The sequence below is a fragment of the Mesoplodon mirus genome (assembly GCF_964341445.2).
Source record: "Mesoplodon mirus genome assembly, chromosome: 19".
NCBI classification, from domain to species: Eukaryota; Metazoa; Chordata; class Mammalia; order Artiodactyla; family Ziphiidae; genus Mesoplodon; species Mesoplodon mirus.
The window spans coordinates 50069219-50083853 of record NC_138995.1 but is presented as its reverse complement, the minus strand read 5'-3'; the positions used below and the strand labels follow the sequence as shown (position 1 = coordinate 50083853).

The window sequence follows — 14635 nt, the reverse complement described above, 5'->3', positions numbered from 1 at the left end:
AGAACTCATACCATTCCACCACAAAATATTTGAGTATGTATTTCTAAAGTGTAGAGACTCATTTTTTAAAAACACAACCACAACAGCTATAAAATTTTAAATTATTTACCATAATAAAATATCCAAGCAGTCTAGTTAAGCACACATGCCGAAGTATTTGAAGTAAGAGTACAGATACCTGCAATCTACTTTGACATGGATCAAAAAATGATATAGGGGACTTCCCTGGCAGTCCAGTGTTTAAGACTCCCTGCTTCCACTGCAGGGGGCGTGGGTTGGATCCCTGGTCGGGGAACTAAGATCCTACGTGCCGGGCAGCACAACCAAAAAAAAAAAGAAAAAAAAAACAAAACGATGTGGCTTGATGGATTGATAGAGGCTTAGATGGCTAGTTATGTGATAAAGCAAATGTAGCAAAATATTTATTATAGAATCTAGGTGGTGGGGATACAAATGTTTAGTAGAAGGTTTCTTCACCCTTTCTGTATCTTTGAAAGTTTTCATAAAATGTTGAAGGAAAAGTCAATCATTGTCCCAATTTCCAATTGTCTCAAAAATGTTTTTTCTGTTTGTTTTTTTTTTACTGTTTGTTCATATCAAGATCCAAATAAAGTCCACATGTTGAGATTGGTTGGTATATAAGTTCTGTGTTCTTTAAACCACAGAATTTTGGTGCCTTTTCGTTATAGCAATAAGTGTTCATGCTAACACAGGGTAGCAGAGCTTACATCCCCCAGCTGGTTCTTTATCCTGAAGTTGAGTCCTTTTGTCCTGCAAGTGGATGAACCCATTCCTAAAGGAGACCTGCATGATGGCAGCCGCAGCTTCTTGCTTAGGGCTTCCTGACCAAGGTCAGTGCTACAGGGTGTGTTCTGGACTCTATCCCTGCAGGGGCAGCATCAGAGAACAGCTTTTCTAGGTCAGTTTTCCTAGGTCCTGAGACTCATTCCTACAGGACTAACCTAAAAGCAAGGCATATGTCCAGTGCAGTTGCACAGAGCCCCACACTCATAAGTGTGGTAGGTTTTTGTTTGTTTGTTCTTTGGCCGAGAGGCTTGCAGTATCTTACTTCCCCAAGCAGGGATCAAACCCGAGTCCTCAGCAGGGAAAGCGCAGAGTCCTAACCACTGGACCTCCAGGGAATTCCCCTCAGAAGCGTGAGGTTTAATGCTCTATGGCTGCCGTCTTGTAATTCTTCACATTACCTTTGAATTTGTGTTTTATAAGTGGAGTCTGCTGGGACGATGGAGCAGGCACCAGGGACTTGGAGCCTGAACCGTGTGCATTCTCTCCTCCCACCACTCTCCACCTCCCTGAGACAGGCTCTTAGCTGCCTATTCTTCTGCCTCCTGGGGGCCTGGGCGTAGGGAGGGTCAAGGTCCACCACACACATCCCATGGCCTCTGAGGGCAGGGCAGAGTGGCAGCTACCCCCTCCTCAGTTGGCACTCCACGGCACATTTAGCAGGTGACCCGGCAGGGGCGAGGGTCCTGCCCACCTTTGATCCAGGTTCCTGGCTCTTCTTGAAAGGGAAATTGCATCACCCTGTAGGGAGCAAGCCCGTGGGAAGGAGAGATGCCTTGTTTGACTTCTCCACCTCTGGCCAGGGCACGAGTTGGTCCACTGGCTGGTGGGGAGAGGAGGAGAACCCAGCAGCCAGCAGCCGTGTGTGTACGCACACACAAAGTTGCAAGGCAGGTCCCCCAGGTGACTGTGAGAGTTTGTACTCACCCCAGGGTATCCCTTACTCTAGGGAGCATGACATTGAATAGCAAACTAAAAATACCATGACAGGTTAAGAGCAATCATGGAAGAAAGAAAAAAAGCTTTATATTTTAGTATTTTTAACAGCAATTTTTTTTCCTGCCGTTTGAATGAGAGATCCCACGTTTTCATTTTGCACAAGGCCCCATAAATTAGGTAGCAGCCCTGCTTAGAAGGCACTCCTTCAGCCTTTCCAAACTTTCTGGTATCCAATTCTCAGAGCAGTTTCTATTTTCTTCCCTGAATACTGATCCTACATGACTGCAGATAACAGGGGACAGCTGGGTAAGCGAGCACATGTGCGGCCACTTCCTGGGGATGCCCAGAAATATCTAGATGACTAGAATCTAGGAGAAGCACTGAGGTCCTTCTTTGTTAAGTGGGTGGGAGCGACCAAGTTAGAGAACATTTGGGTTATATTGTTTTTCCTTCAACGAATATTTATCAAATCTACCCATGCGGGACTTCCCTGGTGGCGCAGTGGTTAAGAACCTGCCTGCCAACGCAGGGGACACGGGTTCGAGCCCTGGTCCAGAAAGATCCCACGTGCCGCAGAGCAACTAAGCCAGTGCACCACAACTACTGAGCCCATGAGCCACAACTACTGAGCCCATGTGCCTAGAATCCGTGCTCCGCAACAAGAGAAGCCACCGCAATGAGAAGCCCACGCACCGGAACGAAGCGTAGCCCCCCTCTCCGCAACTAGAGAAAGCCCCCGCGCAGCAACAAAGACCCAACGCAGCCAAAAAAAGAAAAATCCACCCATGCACCAGGTGCTGGGGATGCAGTGGAGTCTAAAGTCAACAGATAGATAAATAGAGCAACTACAACGTTTTCCAAGGTGAAGAACTGAGTGCGGAGGTGGGGGTAAGATACGAATGAAGAAGCAAAGATGGTGGCTATGCGGCGGAGTCATTTTGTGTGCATGTTTAACTTATGCAGAGTCAGCTACATGGATTCACAATAAACCAAGAGAGATAATGAAAAATAACTATTTAAACAAGGAAAATTATCCTGCCTTTCATTCCACTCAGTGAGGAAGCAGCATATGCCCCCGTGAGTATGAGATACGGGCGTAATCTACTACTTCCTTGGTTCCCATCACTCACCTGGATGAGGTGTGAGTTGAGTGCATTTTCCATACTACATGGTCCCTAAACCCAAAATGAACATTGACGTTTAGCCAAAGCCACAGTAATCTGTTTCAACATGGGAGGAAAAAGGACCGCACTTGACATAATGAAAGCTGGTATCTTACCTTCCTTTACTCGCTCTCCAACGTCAGTGGGATAGGGAGAGATCCGAGGGACCCGACGGAGGACTTGCACTTGCCCCAGGCCGATATCACCGCAGAAACAACCCAAAAATGAATTCTCTGGAACCGCTTTCCTCTCCACGCGGACCAACAGAATTCCGAGATGAGTAACAGATGGGTGCTCCAACCATTTGACGCTGGGATGCGGGGATGGGGTTGCAGCGTCTTCTCCGCCCACCTATTGGACGAATCGGAAAGCGGCCGCCGGGACCTCGCTGTCCTGGGGCTTACCGAGGGCGTGGCCTGGGACTCCCCCGGAGGGAAGGGCACCGTCTGTCCTTGGGCGGAGAGGGGAGGTGACTCCGGCCGAAGAGCAGGACACAGGATGAGGGCCCTGCGGGTGAGGGCCCCCACGGGTCGGGCTGGGGCCCCCAACCCGGAAGCCCTCGCCCCTACACGAGACTCCCCAAACATTCCGGGATCTGGGGACTTGGAACGTGAGCCCCCTTCAGGGCTCGGGACTCCCTCCTAATAAGCCTGGGGCCCCCTCCCCCCAGCTCCCAGTCCAAGAGCTTCTGAGACAGCCGGGGACCCGTTAACATGGCCCAAAGCCCCGAGTTTGAACTTCTTCCCTTCATCCAGGGCTCGCGTAACACCTCGGGACTCAGGCACCGGGCACGTAACACCCCTCCCCCGCCCCCGAAGCTCTCGGGCAGCCGGGAAATCCCCCAGGCACTCGGGATCCAGTCCTGACATTCCCGGCACCTGAGCTCCTCCAGGAAACTGCAAAAAACCTCTCCGGGACTTGGGCCCGCAGAACATGAGTCTCCCTTCTGGGTCCAATCCTCTTCCAATAGTACCCTCTAGACAGCCTGATAACCTCCAAGCCAGACCGTCTAGGCACGAGTCCCCTTCTTCTGGGCCTTTCTTGACAGGACACCCTCCCCCACTCTGGCTGCCAGTTCGGCTCTTGCCTTTGAGACGCTCCCAAGGGACAGGACCGTCCCCGAGTCAGAGCCTCGGAAAGTCCGACACCCTCTCCCCAGCGGGACCTCCTCCGGGACACCCCTCCAGGCGCCTCCAATACCCAGCCATCCCCTCTCCACAGGTCTCCCAGGCACTGGTACGCTCTTTTAGCTCAACCGCCCGGAACCGCTTCGAGAACCGAGTGGCTGAGAAACAGAAACTCTTTCAGGTAGGCGGGGCGGGGAGAGGACCCGGGGCCGCCTGCTTGGTCCTGAAGAGGAGTTGGGGGAGGCAGGCGCTTAAGGTCTACCGAGTAGGCAGCGCCTTTCCAATCGTTTACCCCCAACACCCAGGCGGACAATGACCTCCCGGTGCACTTGAAGGGCGGTCTAACCGACAACATCCTGTATCGAGTGACTATGGCTCTGAGTCTGGGAGGTGAGTGCAGGGCCCGGCTCGGCCTGAACTGCGGGAGGAGGCGGGACTCGAGATGGAGAGGGGAAGGGGCTGGTTCCAGCGCTGGGGTTTTGGGAGGGGATTGGGTTCTGAGCTGGTGTGGGACGGTATGGGGCTCTGGGCTGGCAAATAGGGAGGAAGCACCCTAGGGCTTGGGCTTCTGTCCCAGGAGGGCGGCTGGGCTACTGATGGGTCTGGGGAGAAAGCCCAAAGCCCGGTCTGGATCAAGGTCCAGCATTTCCCCAGTTGAAGTGCAGTTTGGGAAAGGAGCTGGAGCCTGAAGTAGGGCTGAGATCCAGGATGGTGACTGGGGAGTCTGCAGGGGGCTCAGGGAGGGAATTAGGGTCTCATTCTGTATCCCCCCACACTCCCTCCCTAGGCACTGTCTACAGCCTGTACTTCCTTGCCTGGGCCTCCTTCCCGCAAAAGAAGTGAAACAAGAAGTCTGCAGGACCTGAACAAGCATCAATAAATGTGCCGGCTTCTTGGGGAAGCCAGCCCGGCTCTGTCCTGTGTGTGTGTACCTCCCAGCCTTCCACCAGCAAGTGATCTCTGCCCTGCGGGCAGACCATTGCTCCAGCCCTGAGTCTCCGACGCTAGACCAGGGCTATCCCTAGGATGTCGCTGCCTCTCAGCCCTCCCAGCACCCCTGGGCTGCCCCTCAGGGCCTGGGGACCTGGAATGGGACGGGCTTTGTATCCTGGATAGCAGCCCCTCTCCCTGCAAAGGCCAGAGGGTGGGAAGGAAGATGCTGAGCATAATGTATGACACACAGAGGCAGAGGCAAGTGAGGACAGACTTACTCAAGCACAGAAGCTGAGAGGGGCAAACATGGCCTTGGGGGACAGAGCCTGGGGCAGCACTCAGACTTCCCACCAGCATGGCTCTTGGAGCAGAAGCAGAGATGGTCCAGGCCTCTAGTCTTGGCCTCCACAGGCTCTGTGAGAGATCTCAGCAAGAATGAGGCTACAGGGACTTCCCTGGCGGTCCAGTGGTTAAGACTCCGCGCTTCCAACGCACGGGGCGCAGGTTCAATCCTGGGTCGGGGAACTAAGATCCCACATGCAGCAGGGCCAAAGAAACCCCAAAAAGAATGAGGCTACAGCTCAACTGGGATCCAGAATTTGAAAAATGACCAGGACTAGAAGACAGGCGGAGACAGACTCCCTCTGCCCCAAACAGAGCCAGAGACACCCCTCAACGCTCAGAACAGGAGGCAGATCTCAGAGAGAGCAGCAACTAGGGTGCATTTATTTACGCCTGGGCCTGGCAGGCTGGGAGCAGAATACAAAGGCACTGGGGCATGTGGCCTGTTATGGCCTGGAGTTCAGCTGCCTGGGTGGTAACTGAATGGGTGTGCCAGGGTGTGTAGGGACTGGAGTCATCCTCCCAGAACTGAGGGAAGGGCCCTTGGGGTGTGCAAGCAACACAAACATTGGGCTTGGCACAGAAGCAAGAGAGGGGTTATGGAGTAGATGTGAGATGGGTGTGCCGGGGCAGGGTGTGTTGAAGCATGTTGGGCCCTGGTTGTTGACTGAGAATCCGGTGCCAAGGGCTGGGAGAACAGAAAGGCCTGTGGGTCAGCAGGAGCCATGAAGATGTGACTGCAAACAGGATCAACCCTGGGGGAGACTGAAGAGTCCAAGGTGACTCCTACAGCGAGGCGATGAGGGGGCAGGTCTGGGACTCCCGTTCAGGAATACATGGTCAGCTGTAGCCACTGGGAAGAGGAAGGCACTGAGAGTGAGGATCAGGGAACCTAAGAATACCAGCAGCCCTTCTCTGCCCTCACCCAGGGGTCGCTGGGAAAATAGGAGGGAGGGAGCCCCAGCCCAGAGCTGGTACGGGGACTGAGGGGAGGGGCCCCCTGCTAGGATCCCACATCCCAGGATGGGGTTCTTACCTCCTGGATGTTCACCTGGATTTGTCCAGTGCCATCTTTGTCAAGAGATTTGAAAGCACCTGAAGAAAGGAAGGGTTGGAGGGATTGGCTTTTAGGATAAAAATATATTAATATATGGGATGACAATAATAATGGCTAGTACTCTGTGCCAAGCAATGTATAAAGCACTTTCCATGTATGAACTCATTTAATCCGATTCTGTGAGATAAGTGTCATTTAAAAATAAGGCACAGGGCTTCCCTGGTGGCGCAGTGGTTGGGAGTCCACCTGCCGATGCAGGGGACACGGGTTCGTGCCCCCGGTCCGGGAAGATCCCACATGCCGCCGAGTGGCTGGGCCCGTGAGCCATGGCCGCTGAGCCTGCGCGTCCGGAGCCTGTGCTCCGCAACGGGAGAGGCCACAACAGTGAGAGGCCCGCGTACTGCAAAAAAACTTAAAAAAATAAATAAATAAAAATAAGGCACAGAGGGATTTCCCTGGTGGTCCAGTGGGTAAGCCTCCACACTCTCAATGCAGGGGGCCCAGGTTCAATCCCTGGTTTGGGAGCTAGATCCCGCATGCATGCCACAACTAAAAACAAAAAAAGATCCTGCATGCCACAACAAAGATCCTGCGTGCCACAACTGAGACCCAGCGCAGCCAAAATAAATAAATTTTTTTTTAAATGAAAAAAAAATAAGGCAGAGAAGTGATGTGCCCCAAGTCACACAGCGAAAAAGTCAGGAAACTGGGATTGGAACCCAGACTGCTACCCACCTCAGTAATGGGCTCCATATAGTGACCTGCATGCCCCCCATCACCCCTCTGCCCGAGCCCCAGCCTCCCACCGACCGGCTCCACATGGTTCCAGCCTAAGCAGGCCACCGGAAGGAGGCGCTGCACTTCCTGCTCCTACAGCCTGGTGTGGTCCCCACTCCTGCCCTGAAACTCGACTCCATGTTCCTCACTCACAGCCACACCTGTAGGCAAACAGGCTCCCATGCTGTCTTTGTGGCTTCTCTGTCACTCATCACTAAGTTACCAGCCTCAAGGGCCCACTCGCCTGGTACCCCAGATGCTGCACTCACTGTTGGCCCTCTTGCTGGTAAATCCAAGGCCATTTCTTGGGCCCTCTCATACATGACTTTGGGCATCATCTGCCCTACTGTCCGCTCCCACCTTCCCTTCATGTCCCCGACATACCTGCCCCTTTTCCTCTCCCTATGCTCTTAATGCATTGTCCTCCCTGCGCTCTTGGGACGCCGGGAGATCTTCCTAAAGCTAAACCTGAGACCCTGTCATTCCCCTGCCTGGACCCTGTCCACTGTCCCCAGTAGAGTCTGAGTACCCCTGAACTTGGCATTCACAGCCTGCACAGCCTGACCAGGCCCATTGCTCCTGCCTCCTTTTATGCAACTCTCTCAGACAAATCTGAGTTCAAATTCTAGCTTTGCAACTTCCTAGCTAAGTGGCTGTGAGCAAGAAATTTTGCCTCCTTGAACCCTAGGTTCCTCCTCCAGAAAATGGGGACAATAATTCCCACTTCGCAGGGCTGTCCTAAGGATTCAGTGCATTAACGTTCACAAGAGCCCTCATGATCCAGCCCCTACTGACCCCTCCCAGCCTTATGTCTCCCCATCCCACCTCCTTCCTTTTTAGCACTCTGAACCGAGTCCAACCAAAATCATCCAAAGCACCATCTACTCTTTCCTTTCTAGGCCTTCGCACAGGCTGTTCCCGCTGCAATGCTCATCCCCACCCTCTTGCTGGGGTCACTCCTCCTTATCCATTAGGTCTCAACTCACATGTGCCCTCCCTCCTCCAGGAAGCCCCCCTTGACCCCTTAAGCTACATCAGGTGCCGTGTTAGGGTTGAAGAGCTGTGAGAGCTCCCCCAGTCATAAATCTAAACCCAATCTGCCCTGAGCTTCCCCCTCACAGCCCTCGTCACTCTGCCTAGGCTTCCCCGATCCCAGCCGTAACCATTGTGAGCTGTCACTGTCTGGTAATCTGCCTCTCCTCCTCTGGACTGTGAGCAACATGCGGGCAGAAACTAGGGCTATTTCAGTCACTGCTGTGCCCCTAACATTGCCCACCTCAGGGTCAGGCTCAGAGGAGGCTTGGCGGATGGAAGTTGGACAGATCCCCGCCCAGGAAGAGAGCTGGGGTGTCACTCACGGAACATGGCATCCAGTCTGACCAGGCAGCTGATGAAGTTGTCAAAATCCATGTTCCCTTCCTCATCTGAGTAGCGTCGGATGATCATGTTGTAGAGATGCTCATTCAAGCGGAATCCTGAGAACGACTGTCTCTCAGGTGTGGGGGCCACACAGCCCAGCCCTCCCAGCCCCAGGATTCAGGCTCAGCCCAGCTGAGTGGGGGCTGCCTCTCCAGTCCCACCCCCAGCCCCATCACGTTCCCACCAGCCACACCTGCTGCCTCAAAGGCCCCCGGGAGTTCACTGCTGCCAATGGTCCCTGAACAGTCCATGTCAAACCTTTTGTATATGGCCTGTGGGGACAAGGAGGTCAGGGTTCAACTAAGCATCATGGGGCATGGCATCTTCATGGCTTGGGGGTCTTTGTGCTAGGAGTTTCAGAGGCTGCACACACCTGCCACTTTTTGATGTTGTTCCACAAGTACTTGAATTCCTCGAAGCCCAGCTTGCCGGTCGTGTCACTCTGGTGAGAGGGTGTTAAGAATAAATGTACCCAGATGTGTGCACTGTGTACATGATGATGATAATGGCCAAGCAGGGGAACCTGGGCTAAAACCCCAGCTCCCATCCCACCCTAGTCTTGTCACCTTGGGTGTGGCTTCATTGCTCATTTTGCCATATACTTATTTGAGTCTATATTTCTAAATGATAAGGACTCTCTTTAAACATAACCACGGGGAATTCCTCATTTATAAAATTCTTCAACAATAATTCAATGTTATAAATGTTAGGACATGTAAAGAACAAGGGTATCTTAGAACTCTAAGGAAATAAGGTGATGAGAGTAAATACCTGCTGGGTTTGTGATAAAAAGTGAATTAGAGGCTTCCCTGGTGGCGCAGTTGTTAAGAATCCGCCTGACAATGCAGGGGACATGGGTTCGAGCCCTGGTCTGGGAAGATCCCACATGCCATAGAGCAACTAAGCCCGTGCGCCACAACTACTGAGCCTGCGCTCTAGAGCCCGCGAGCCACAACTACTGAGCCCGCGTGCCACAACTACTGAAGCCCTCACGCCTAGAGCCCGTGCTCCGCAACAAGAGAAGCCACCTCAATGAGAAGCCCATGCACCACAACGAAGAGTAGCCCCCACTTGCGGCAACTAGAGAAAGCCCACACGCAGCAACGAAGACCCAACGCAGCCAAAAAATAAATAAGTAAATAAAAATAAATAAATAAATAAATACATAAATAAAAGTGAATGAGAGGGCTGTATATTGGTATAAAGCCCTTAGCTCAGGGGTTAGCACTTGATAAATTCTCAATAAATAGCAACAATGGCCAAGACTTATCAAATGACCAAGTACACGTCAGATAGTGCTAAGCTTCTCAGGAACATCACTTTTGTCACTAAATCCTCAAGACACCAGTCCCACCAGTATTATACCCCAGTGACAGAGAAACAGATTCAGAGCTGAAAAATCTACCTGGGTGAGATCATAGTAACAGTTAGCATGTACAGACCACTTATGTGCTATGTACTGTGCTAAACCTTTTGCATGTAACTCCAATTTGGTATCACCATTGTCATTCATCCGATTTTACAGAGAGGCAAATTGAGGCACAGACAGGCTCAGTAACCTTGCTAAGGGCAGAGATGGATTTGTTTAACCCTATGCAACATGTTATGACAGCTGATGTTATTATGTATTGCCGCATGTCCAAAGTGGGTGTGTGTTGTGATATATACATGTCTACATCTGTGGATATGAAAGCTACACATTGACTGCCCCAATCATGCTCTCAGAAAATCCCCTCTTGGGAATTCCCTGGCAATTCAGTGGTTAGGACTCCTTGCTCTCACTGCCGAGGGCCCGGGTTCAATCCCTGGTTGGGGAACCAAGATCCCACAAACCATGCAGCACAGCCAAAAAAAAAAAAAAAAAAAAAGAAAGAAAAGCAAAAAAGAAAATCCCCTCTTCACCAAGGCCTCCGCCAGACTGCCCTCAAGGATACATCCATAACAGCCACCATGCTGCGACATGTGTCAATGCCAAAACCATCCGTCTTCAGATCAGGATCTGTGGGATGCAGGTTGAAAGTCAGAGGCTGGAGATCACAGCTACCCCAGTCGCCACGCCTCTAAACCTGCCCCGTGTGTTGACCCCAGTCACTCACGTCGGGTCACGATTTTGTTGAGAATGTTCATGAGTTCTGTGGCACTGACCTCCATGTCCTAGGGGGAGAAGTTAGGAATGGGTCAGGGGCGACTGAAAGGGGTCTGGGCATGTCATGAAGGAGGATGGGAACTTTGGGATTGCCATGGTCGAATGTACATGTAAAGGGCATCCAGAGGGAAGGCATGGAAGGGTTAGGACACTTCTGGGGGCCCCAGGTTACTTACCTCTCCAGCCAGCTGGGCAAAGAGCCTCCGGAACTGCCGGACCTCCTCACTCTCATTGGCCTCGATGTTGGAGTAATGGGTGCGAGGGGGCTGCAGAGGGAAGAGATCTCAGAGCTGGTAGGGGGAGGGGTGTCCTGGCCAGGACAGCCTTAGGTGGGAAGGTCAGAGTGGGATGGGTGGCTGAGTGACCAATGAATGAGAGGTGGTCAATGAATAGGGAGTGGATAAAGCTAAGTTTAAGGATGTTACAAGGGAGAGACTTAATGAGATAAATTTCATAAGGAGAAGTGTGGGGCTTCTTCAAAGGGACAAGGATGGGTCCTTGTCCCTTTGAAGAAGAGGGGTCTCCGATTGTGAAGGGTGGCTTACCGGGGGCTCTGGGTTGTACTGCGCAGCCGCCTCACTGAAGGGAAACAAGGGGGAGTTAGTGCCAGGGGGCGGGGCCTCCAACGGGCAGCACCAACCCCCACACCCCAAGCCTCTAACCCCCAGCTCGCCGCCCTACCTACCTGTTCCCTCCGCCCGCCTCATCAGTCCTTGTCCTCACCTGTCCCTATCCTCGCTGCCCTGGTTGTGCCCCCACGGTAGGACCCCCTCTTGCCAGGGCACACCTACGCAATGGCAGATTCCTCAAAAGACGAGAGCTCATTTCATAGAAGCTCGGCCCCAGCTTCCCGGGGCCCCACCCTCCTGGGTTCCACCTGTCTAGGAACTTGCTCCATCACCACGGCTTCTGAACACTTGTGTCTTCCCAAGGTCCCACCCCAGCTCCATTAGTTCTCACCCCTTTAAGGGATCGCACTCAGTAGCCAAGGCTAACGAGGCCCCTGCCGACGCCCTGCCCTACCTACACCAGGACATTTTTCTATTTTAACCAGCCAGTTCCCAGCCAGGCCCTGCCCCTTCAAGTCCATTTCCCCTGTCCCATTAGGGTTAGACCTCTTCCGGGCACACTTCACTGACCCACCTACGAGAGCCATGCCGCGCCCATAAAGCTAGCCTTGCCCCCATGAAGTGATACCCAGCCTCACTGGCTCCGCCCCCTTAACGTTTATCTCCAGGTTAGCGGAAGTAGGCGGCGCCAGCCCCATTAAGCCCCACCTCCCAAAGCCCCGCCGGTCCCATCAGATTGTGTCCCCACAACTGACTACCCCCATGTCAAGCCCCGCCCCCATGAACTCATTACGGTCGGCCCCCTCAAGGCCGGTCTCCTAGCCCAGTCCCGGCCCAGCCTAATTAAGGTTCCTGGTCAATGTCCAGGTTACCCCATTCTATTCTGGCTGGACAAGCCTCTTCCTCCAGGCCCCGCCCCTCCTCAGGCCCCGCCTTACCTAATGGCGCTAATGACCCCGCCCAGGATGCGCATGGCAGTTCCGCCACCACCACCGCCGCCGCCTCCGCCTCCGCCGCCGCCGCCGCCTCCGGCCCCGCTGATCAGGCCTCCGAGCACATTCCCTAGGCCCCCGCCCAGGCCCCCGCCTCCCCCGCCGCCTCCTCCACCCTTCAAGAACGAGTTAACCAGGAACATGGCTGTGACTCAAGATTCCTGAGGAGGGAAAAAGGGGTCAGGTGGCTGTCTCGTCCCTGAGCCCGCCCCTTCCCCCACAGAAATACGCATTTCTGACTGCTGGACTTGGGGGAGTGATATGAAGCCTCTAGGCGGAGACCTATCCTCCGGTTGCGGCTTGAGGGTCCATTCGGGATGGGGCCTGGGCTTCTGGGGGAAGGTAGTTCTTGGTTGGGTGGCATAGGGACGCAAGATCAGGTTTGAAACCTCCTCCCGGTCTAAAGGGTCCGCGTCTGGCTTGAAGGACTCTGGGCTGAGTCTACGCATAGGCATCATTAAGCACCAGACACCGGCCAGGTCAAGTGGGGTTCTCGAGATGGAGGCCCCAAGCTGGCTCTCGAATCTGAGATCCAGAGCCCTAAGACTGATTTAGGGGTTTGGCGTGGGTCGGGAGCGTGGATCAGGAGCGTGGATCAGAAATTCTCCGCCTGGAGACTCCTGGAGCAGAGTTTAGGAAGTCCAGAATGTGGGCTTGAGGGTTTAGGTACAACCTGCAGCGGGATTACAGTCTCATCGCTGTGTCTATGGGTTCGGGTCTAAGATATTGAGTGTGAGCCCCGGGGCCCGGGATAACGGAGTCCCCGTTAGAATTGAGAGCACGGATCCAGGATCGTGGTCCTGGAGGCCACACCCAGGGCTGAATTTACGGGGTACCTCTCAAATCCATGGGCTCCTATTTTAGATCCTGAGAGGGAGGGTGGAAGTCCCCGGGGCGGGATAACTAGGGCCGGACAGATCTGGGGGTTCGAATCTGAGATTGTGGGTGTGGTGGACCCCTGAGGACAAGATTTGAGCATCCCTTCGGGTCTGGAGGCCTCCAGGGCCGGGTTTACGGAGTGCAAGGGGAGTCTGGACTGGGCGCTCACCACCTCTCTCGCGCGTCGGCCGGCCCTCTAGTCTGTGCTGCTCTGGGGCCTCCTGCTGCGTCCGGCTCCGCAGGGAGGGGCGGGTGACTCAGGCGGAAGAGGCCGGATTAGGCACTTGCGGGGCGGCCCAGCGGCATCCGCACGGTCCTAGAGCCGACATTGAAACTGTGCGTGTGCCTGCGGGCCCCGCCTCCTGTAATGGGGTGCGGCCGCGCAGGCTCAGTCCTGCGTTTCCGGTGCTTAGTGTTCCGACACCGCCCTGGCTTTAAGGAGCTGAGGTTTTCCCCTACACTTCTTGGTTCCAGGTGCAGGCACCCGGGGACGAGAACTCCGAGGTGACTTGAGGACTCGTCGTGCCCAGGGTCACCCCCTAGTGTTGTAGTGTGAATGTTCGCCCCAAAATCAGCTTCCACCCGCTCACAGATGTGGTTTTCGGTCTCCTCGGAAAGGAACTCTTGGGACTCTTGGCACTTGTCCCCTATCCTAGCCTTGTCGCGACAAGCAGCATCTGGAGGCCCCGAATTATGTTTGGCCCACAGTCCGGGGACAAGCGCCCGCATCTGTGGCGGGGTTCCTGCGGCACAGCCCTGATGGCGTTCCAGTTCCGCCTACGAATTGGACTGTCTTGTGCCTTCTCCATCCACAGCCCTTGACCCCCTGAGTCAGGGTCACCAGAATAATTTTTCCTGGACGGGCCCAAAGTGTAGTCTCAGTCTTACAGTCTCTAAAGAGGGGCCCAGACACAGGAAGAGTCCCCTGGCCACAGCCTGGTTTCTGAGGCTAGATGTTCCCAATGTCGGGTGGTGGGCAGGTTGCGGAATGCAGCTGAGAGGGAAAATGGCAACTGAAGCCACCTTTGGGTATCTTTCCCTTGCTCTCTGCTTCCAACGTCCAACCTGTGAAGGCCCAGTACTTTTTCAGGGCTCCTCAGAGGGAGCTAAATCTGGCTCCCGCAGGCAGTCTGGCTCTCTAGCCCGCTGTGTAGCCCTTAGCCTCTCCCCGGGAAGCCGGCTCAGCTCGAGTTTGAATCCTGACTTTGCCCTTAATAATTTGGGATCCCAAAACAGTGAGCTGAGCAACGATCTCCTAATCTGTAAAATGCGAACAAAGGTTTCCATGCCCCCACTTTTTGGCCCCTATCAAAATTAAGCAGTAAATGCTTAGTAAATAGTAGCTATTATCCTCTGTGTCTTGCTTCTCCTTAGGTAATACTGATAAAAAAAATAACTGCCAAGCACTCTCCCAAGTACTTTACGTATATCGGGTCATATGTCCTCATAACAGTCCTATGGGATGGATGCTATACATTATCTCCATTT

General features: G+C 53.7%; 2 protein-coding genes across 2 annotated transcripts; one reads left to right on the top strand and one right to left on the bottom strand.

Moving 5' to 3' along the window:
• Positions 1–3052: 3052 nt before the first annotated feature.
• COX7A1 (cytochrome c oxidase subunit 7A1) lies at positions 3053–4938 on the top strand. Its single transcript, XM_082608022.1, has 4 exons — positions 3053–3419; positions 4128–4214; positions 4339–4423; positions 4821–4938. Exons 1-4 carry the CDS (start codon positions 3183–3185, stop codon positions 4874–4876), a joined length of 465 nt encoding a protein of 154 aa, XP_082464148.1. The 5' UTR covers positions 3053–3182; the 3' UTR covers positions 4877–4938.
• Positions 4939–5664: 726 nt separating this feature from the next.
• CAPNS1 (calpain small subunit 1) lies at positions 5665–13424 on the bottom strand. Its single transcript, XM_082608021.1, has 11 exons — positions 13317–13424; positions 12215–12429; positions 11253–11286; positions 10884–10973; positions 10658–10715; positions 10496–10560; positions 8935–9003; positions 8755–8833; positions 8501–8617; positions 6345–6403; positions 5665–6161 (listed from the first exon to the last, which is right to left on the bottom strand). The coding sequence occupies exons 2-11, from the start codon at positions 12409–12411 to the stop codon at positions 6135–6137; spliced, it is 795 nt and encodes a 264-aa protein (XP_082464147.1). The 5' UTR covers positions 12412–12429; positions 13317–13424; the 3' UTR covers positions 5665–6134.
• Positions 13425–14635: the final 1211 nt, after the last annotated feature.

What these genes read in the sequence shown, in the direction of transcription:
- COX7A1 (XM_082608022.1), top strand. Translation starts at nt 3,183, where the DNA reads ATGAGTAACAGATGGGTGCTCCAACCATTTGACGCTGGGATGCGGGGA. An exon ending in ACAGGATGAGGGCCCTGCGG is followed by an intron (nt 3,420 to 4,127) that starts GTGAGGGCCCCC and finishes CCCTCTCCACAG; the next exon opens with GTCTCCCAGGCACTGGTACG. An exon ending in AGAAACAGAAACTCTTTCAG is followed by an intron (nt 4,215 to 4,338) that starts GTAGGCGGGGCG and finishes CCCAACACCCAG; the next exon opens with GCGGACAATGACCTCCCGGT.
- CAPNS1 (XM_082608021.1), bottom strand. Translation starts at nt 12,411, where the DNA reads ATGTTCCTGGTTAACTCGTTCTTGAAGGGTGGAGGAGGCGGCGGGGGA. An exon ending in GGGGGCCTTTGAGGCAGCAG is followed by an intron (nt 8,618 to 8,754) that starts GTGTGGCTGGTG and finishes AGTCGTTCTCAG; the next exon opens with GATTCCGCTTGAATGAGCAT. An exon ending in CAGACTGGATGCCATGTTCC is followed by an intron (nt 6,404 to 8,500) that starts GTGAGTGACACC and finishes TCCTTTCTTCAG; the next exon opens with GTGCTTTCAAATCTCTTGAC.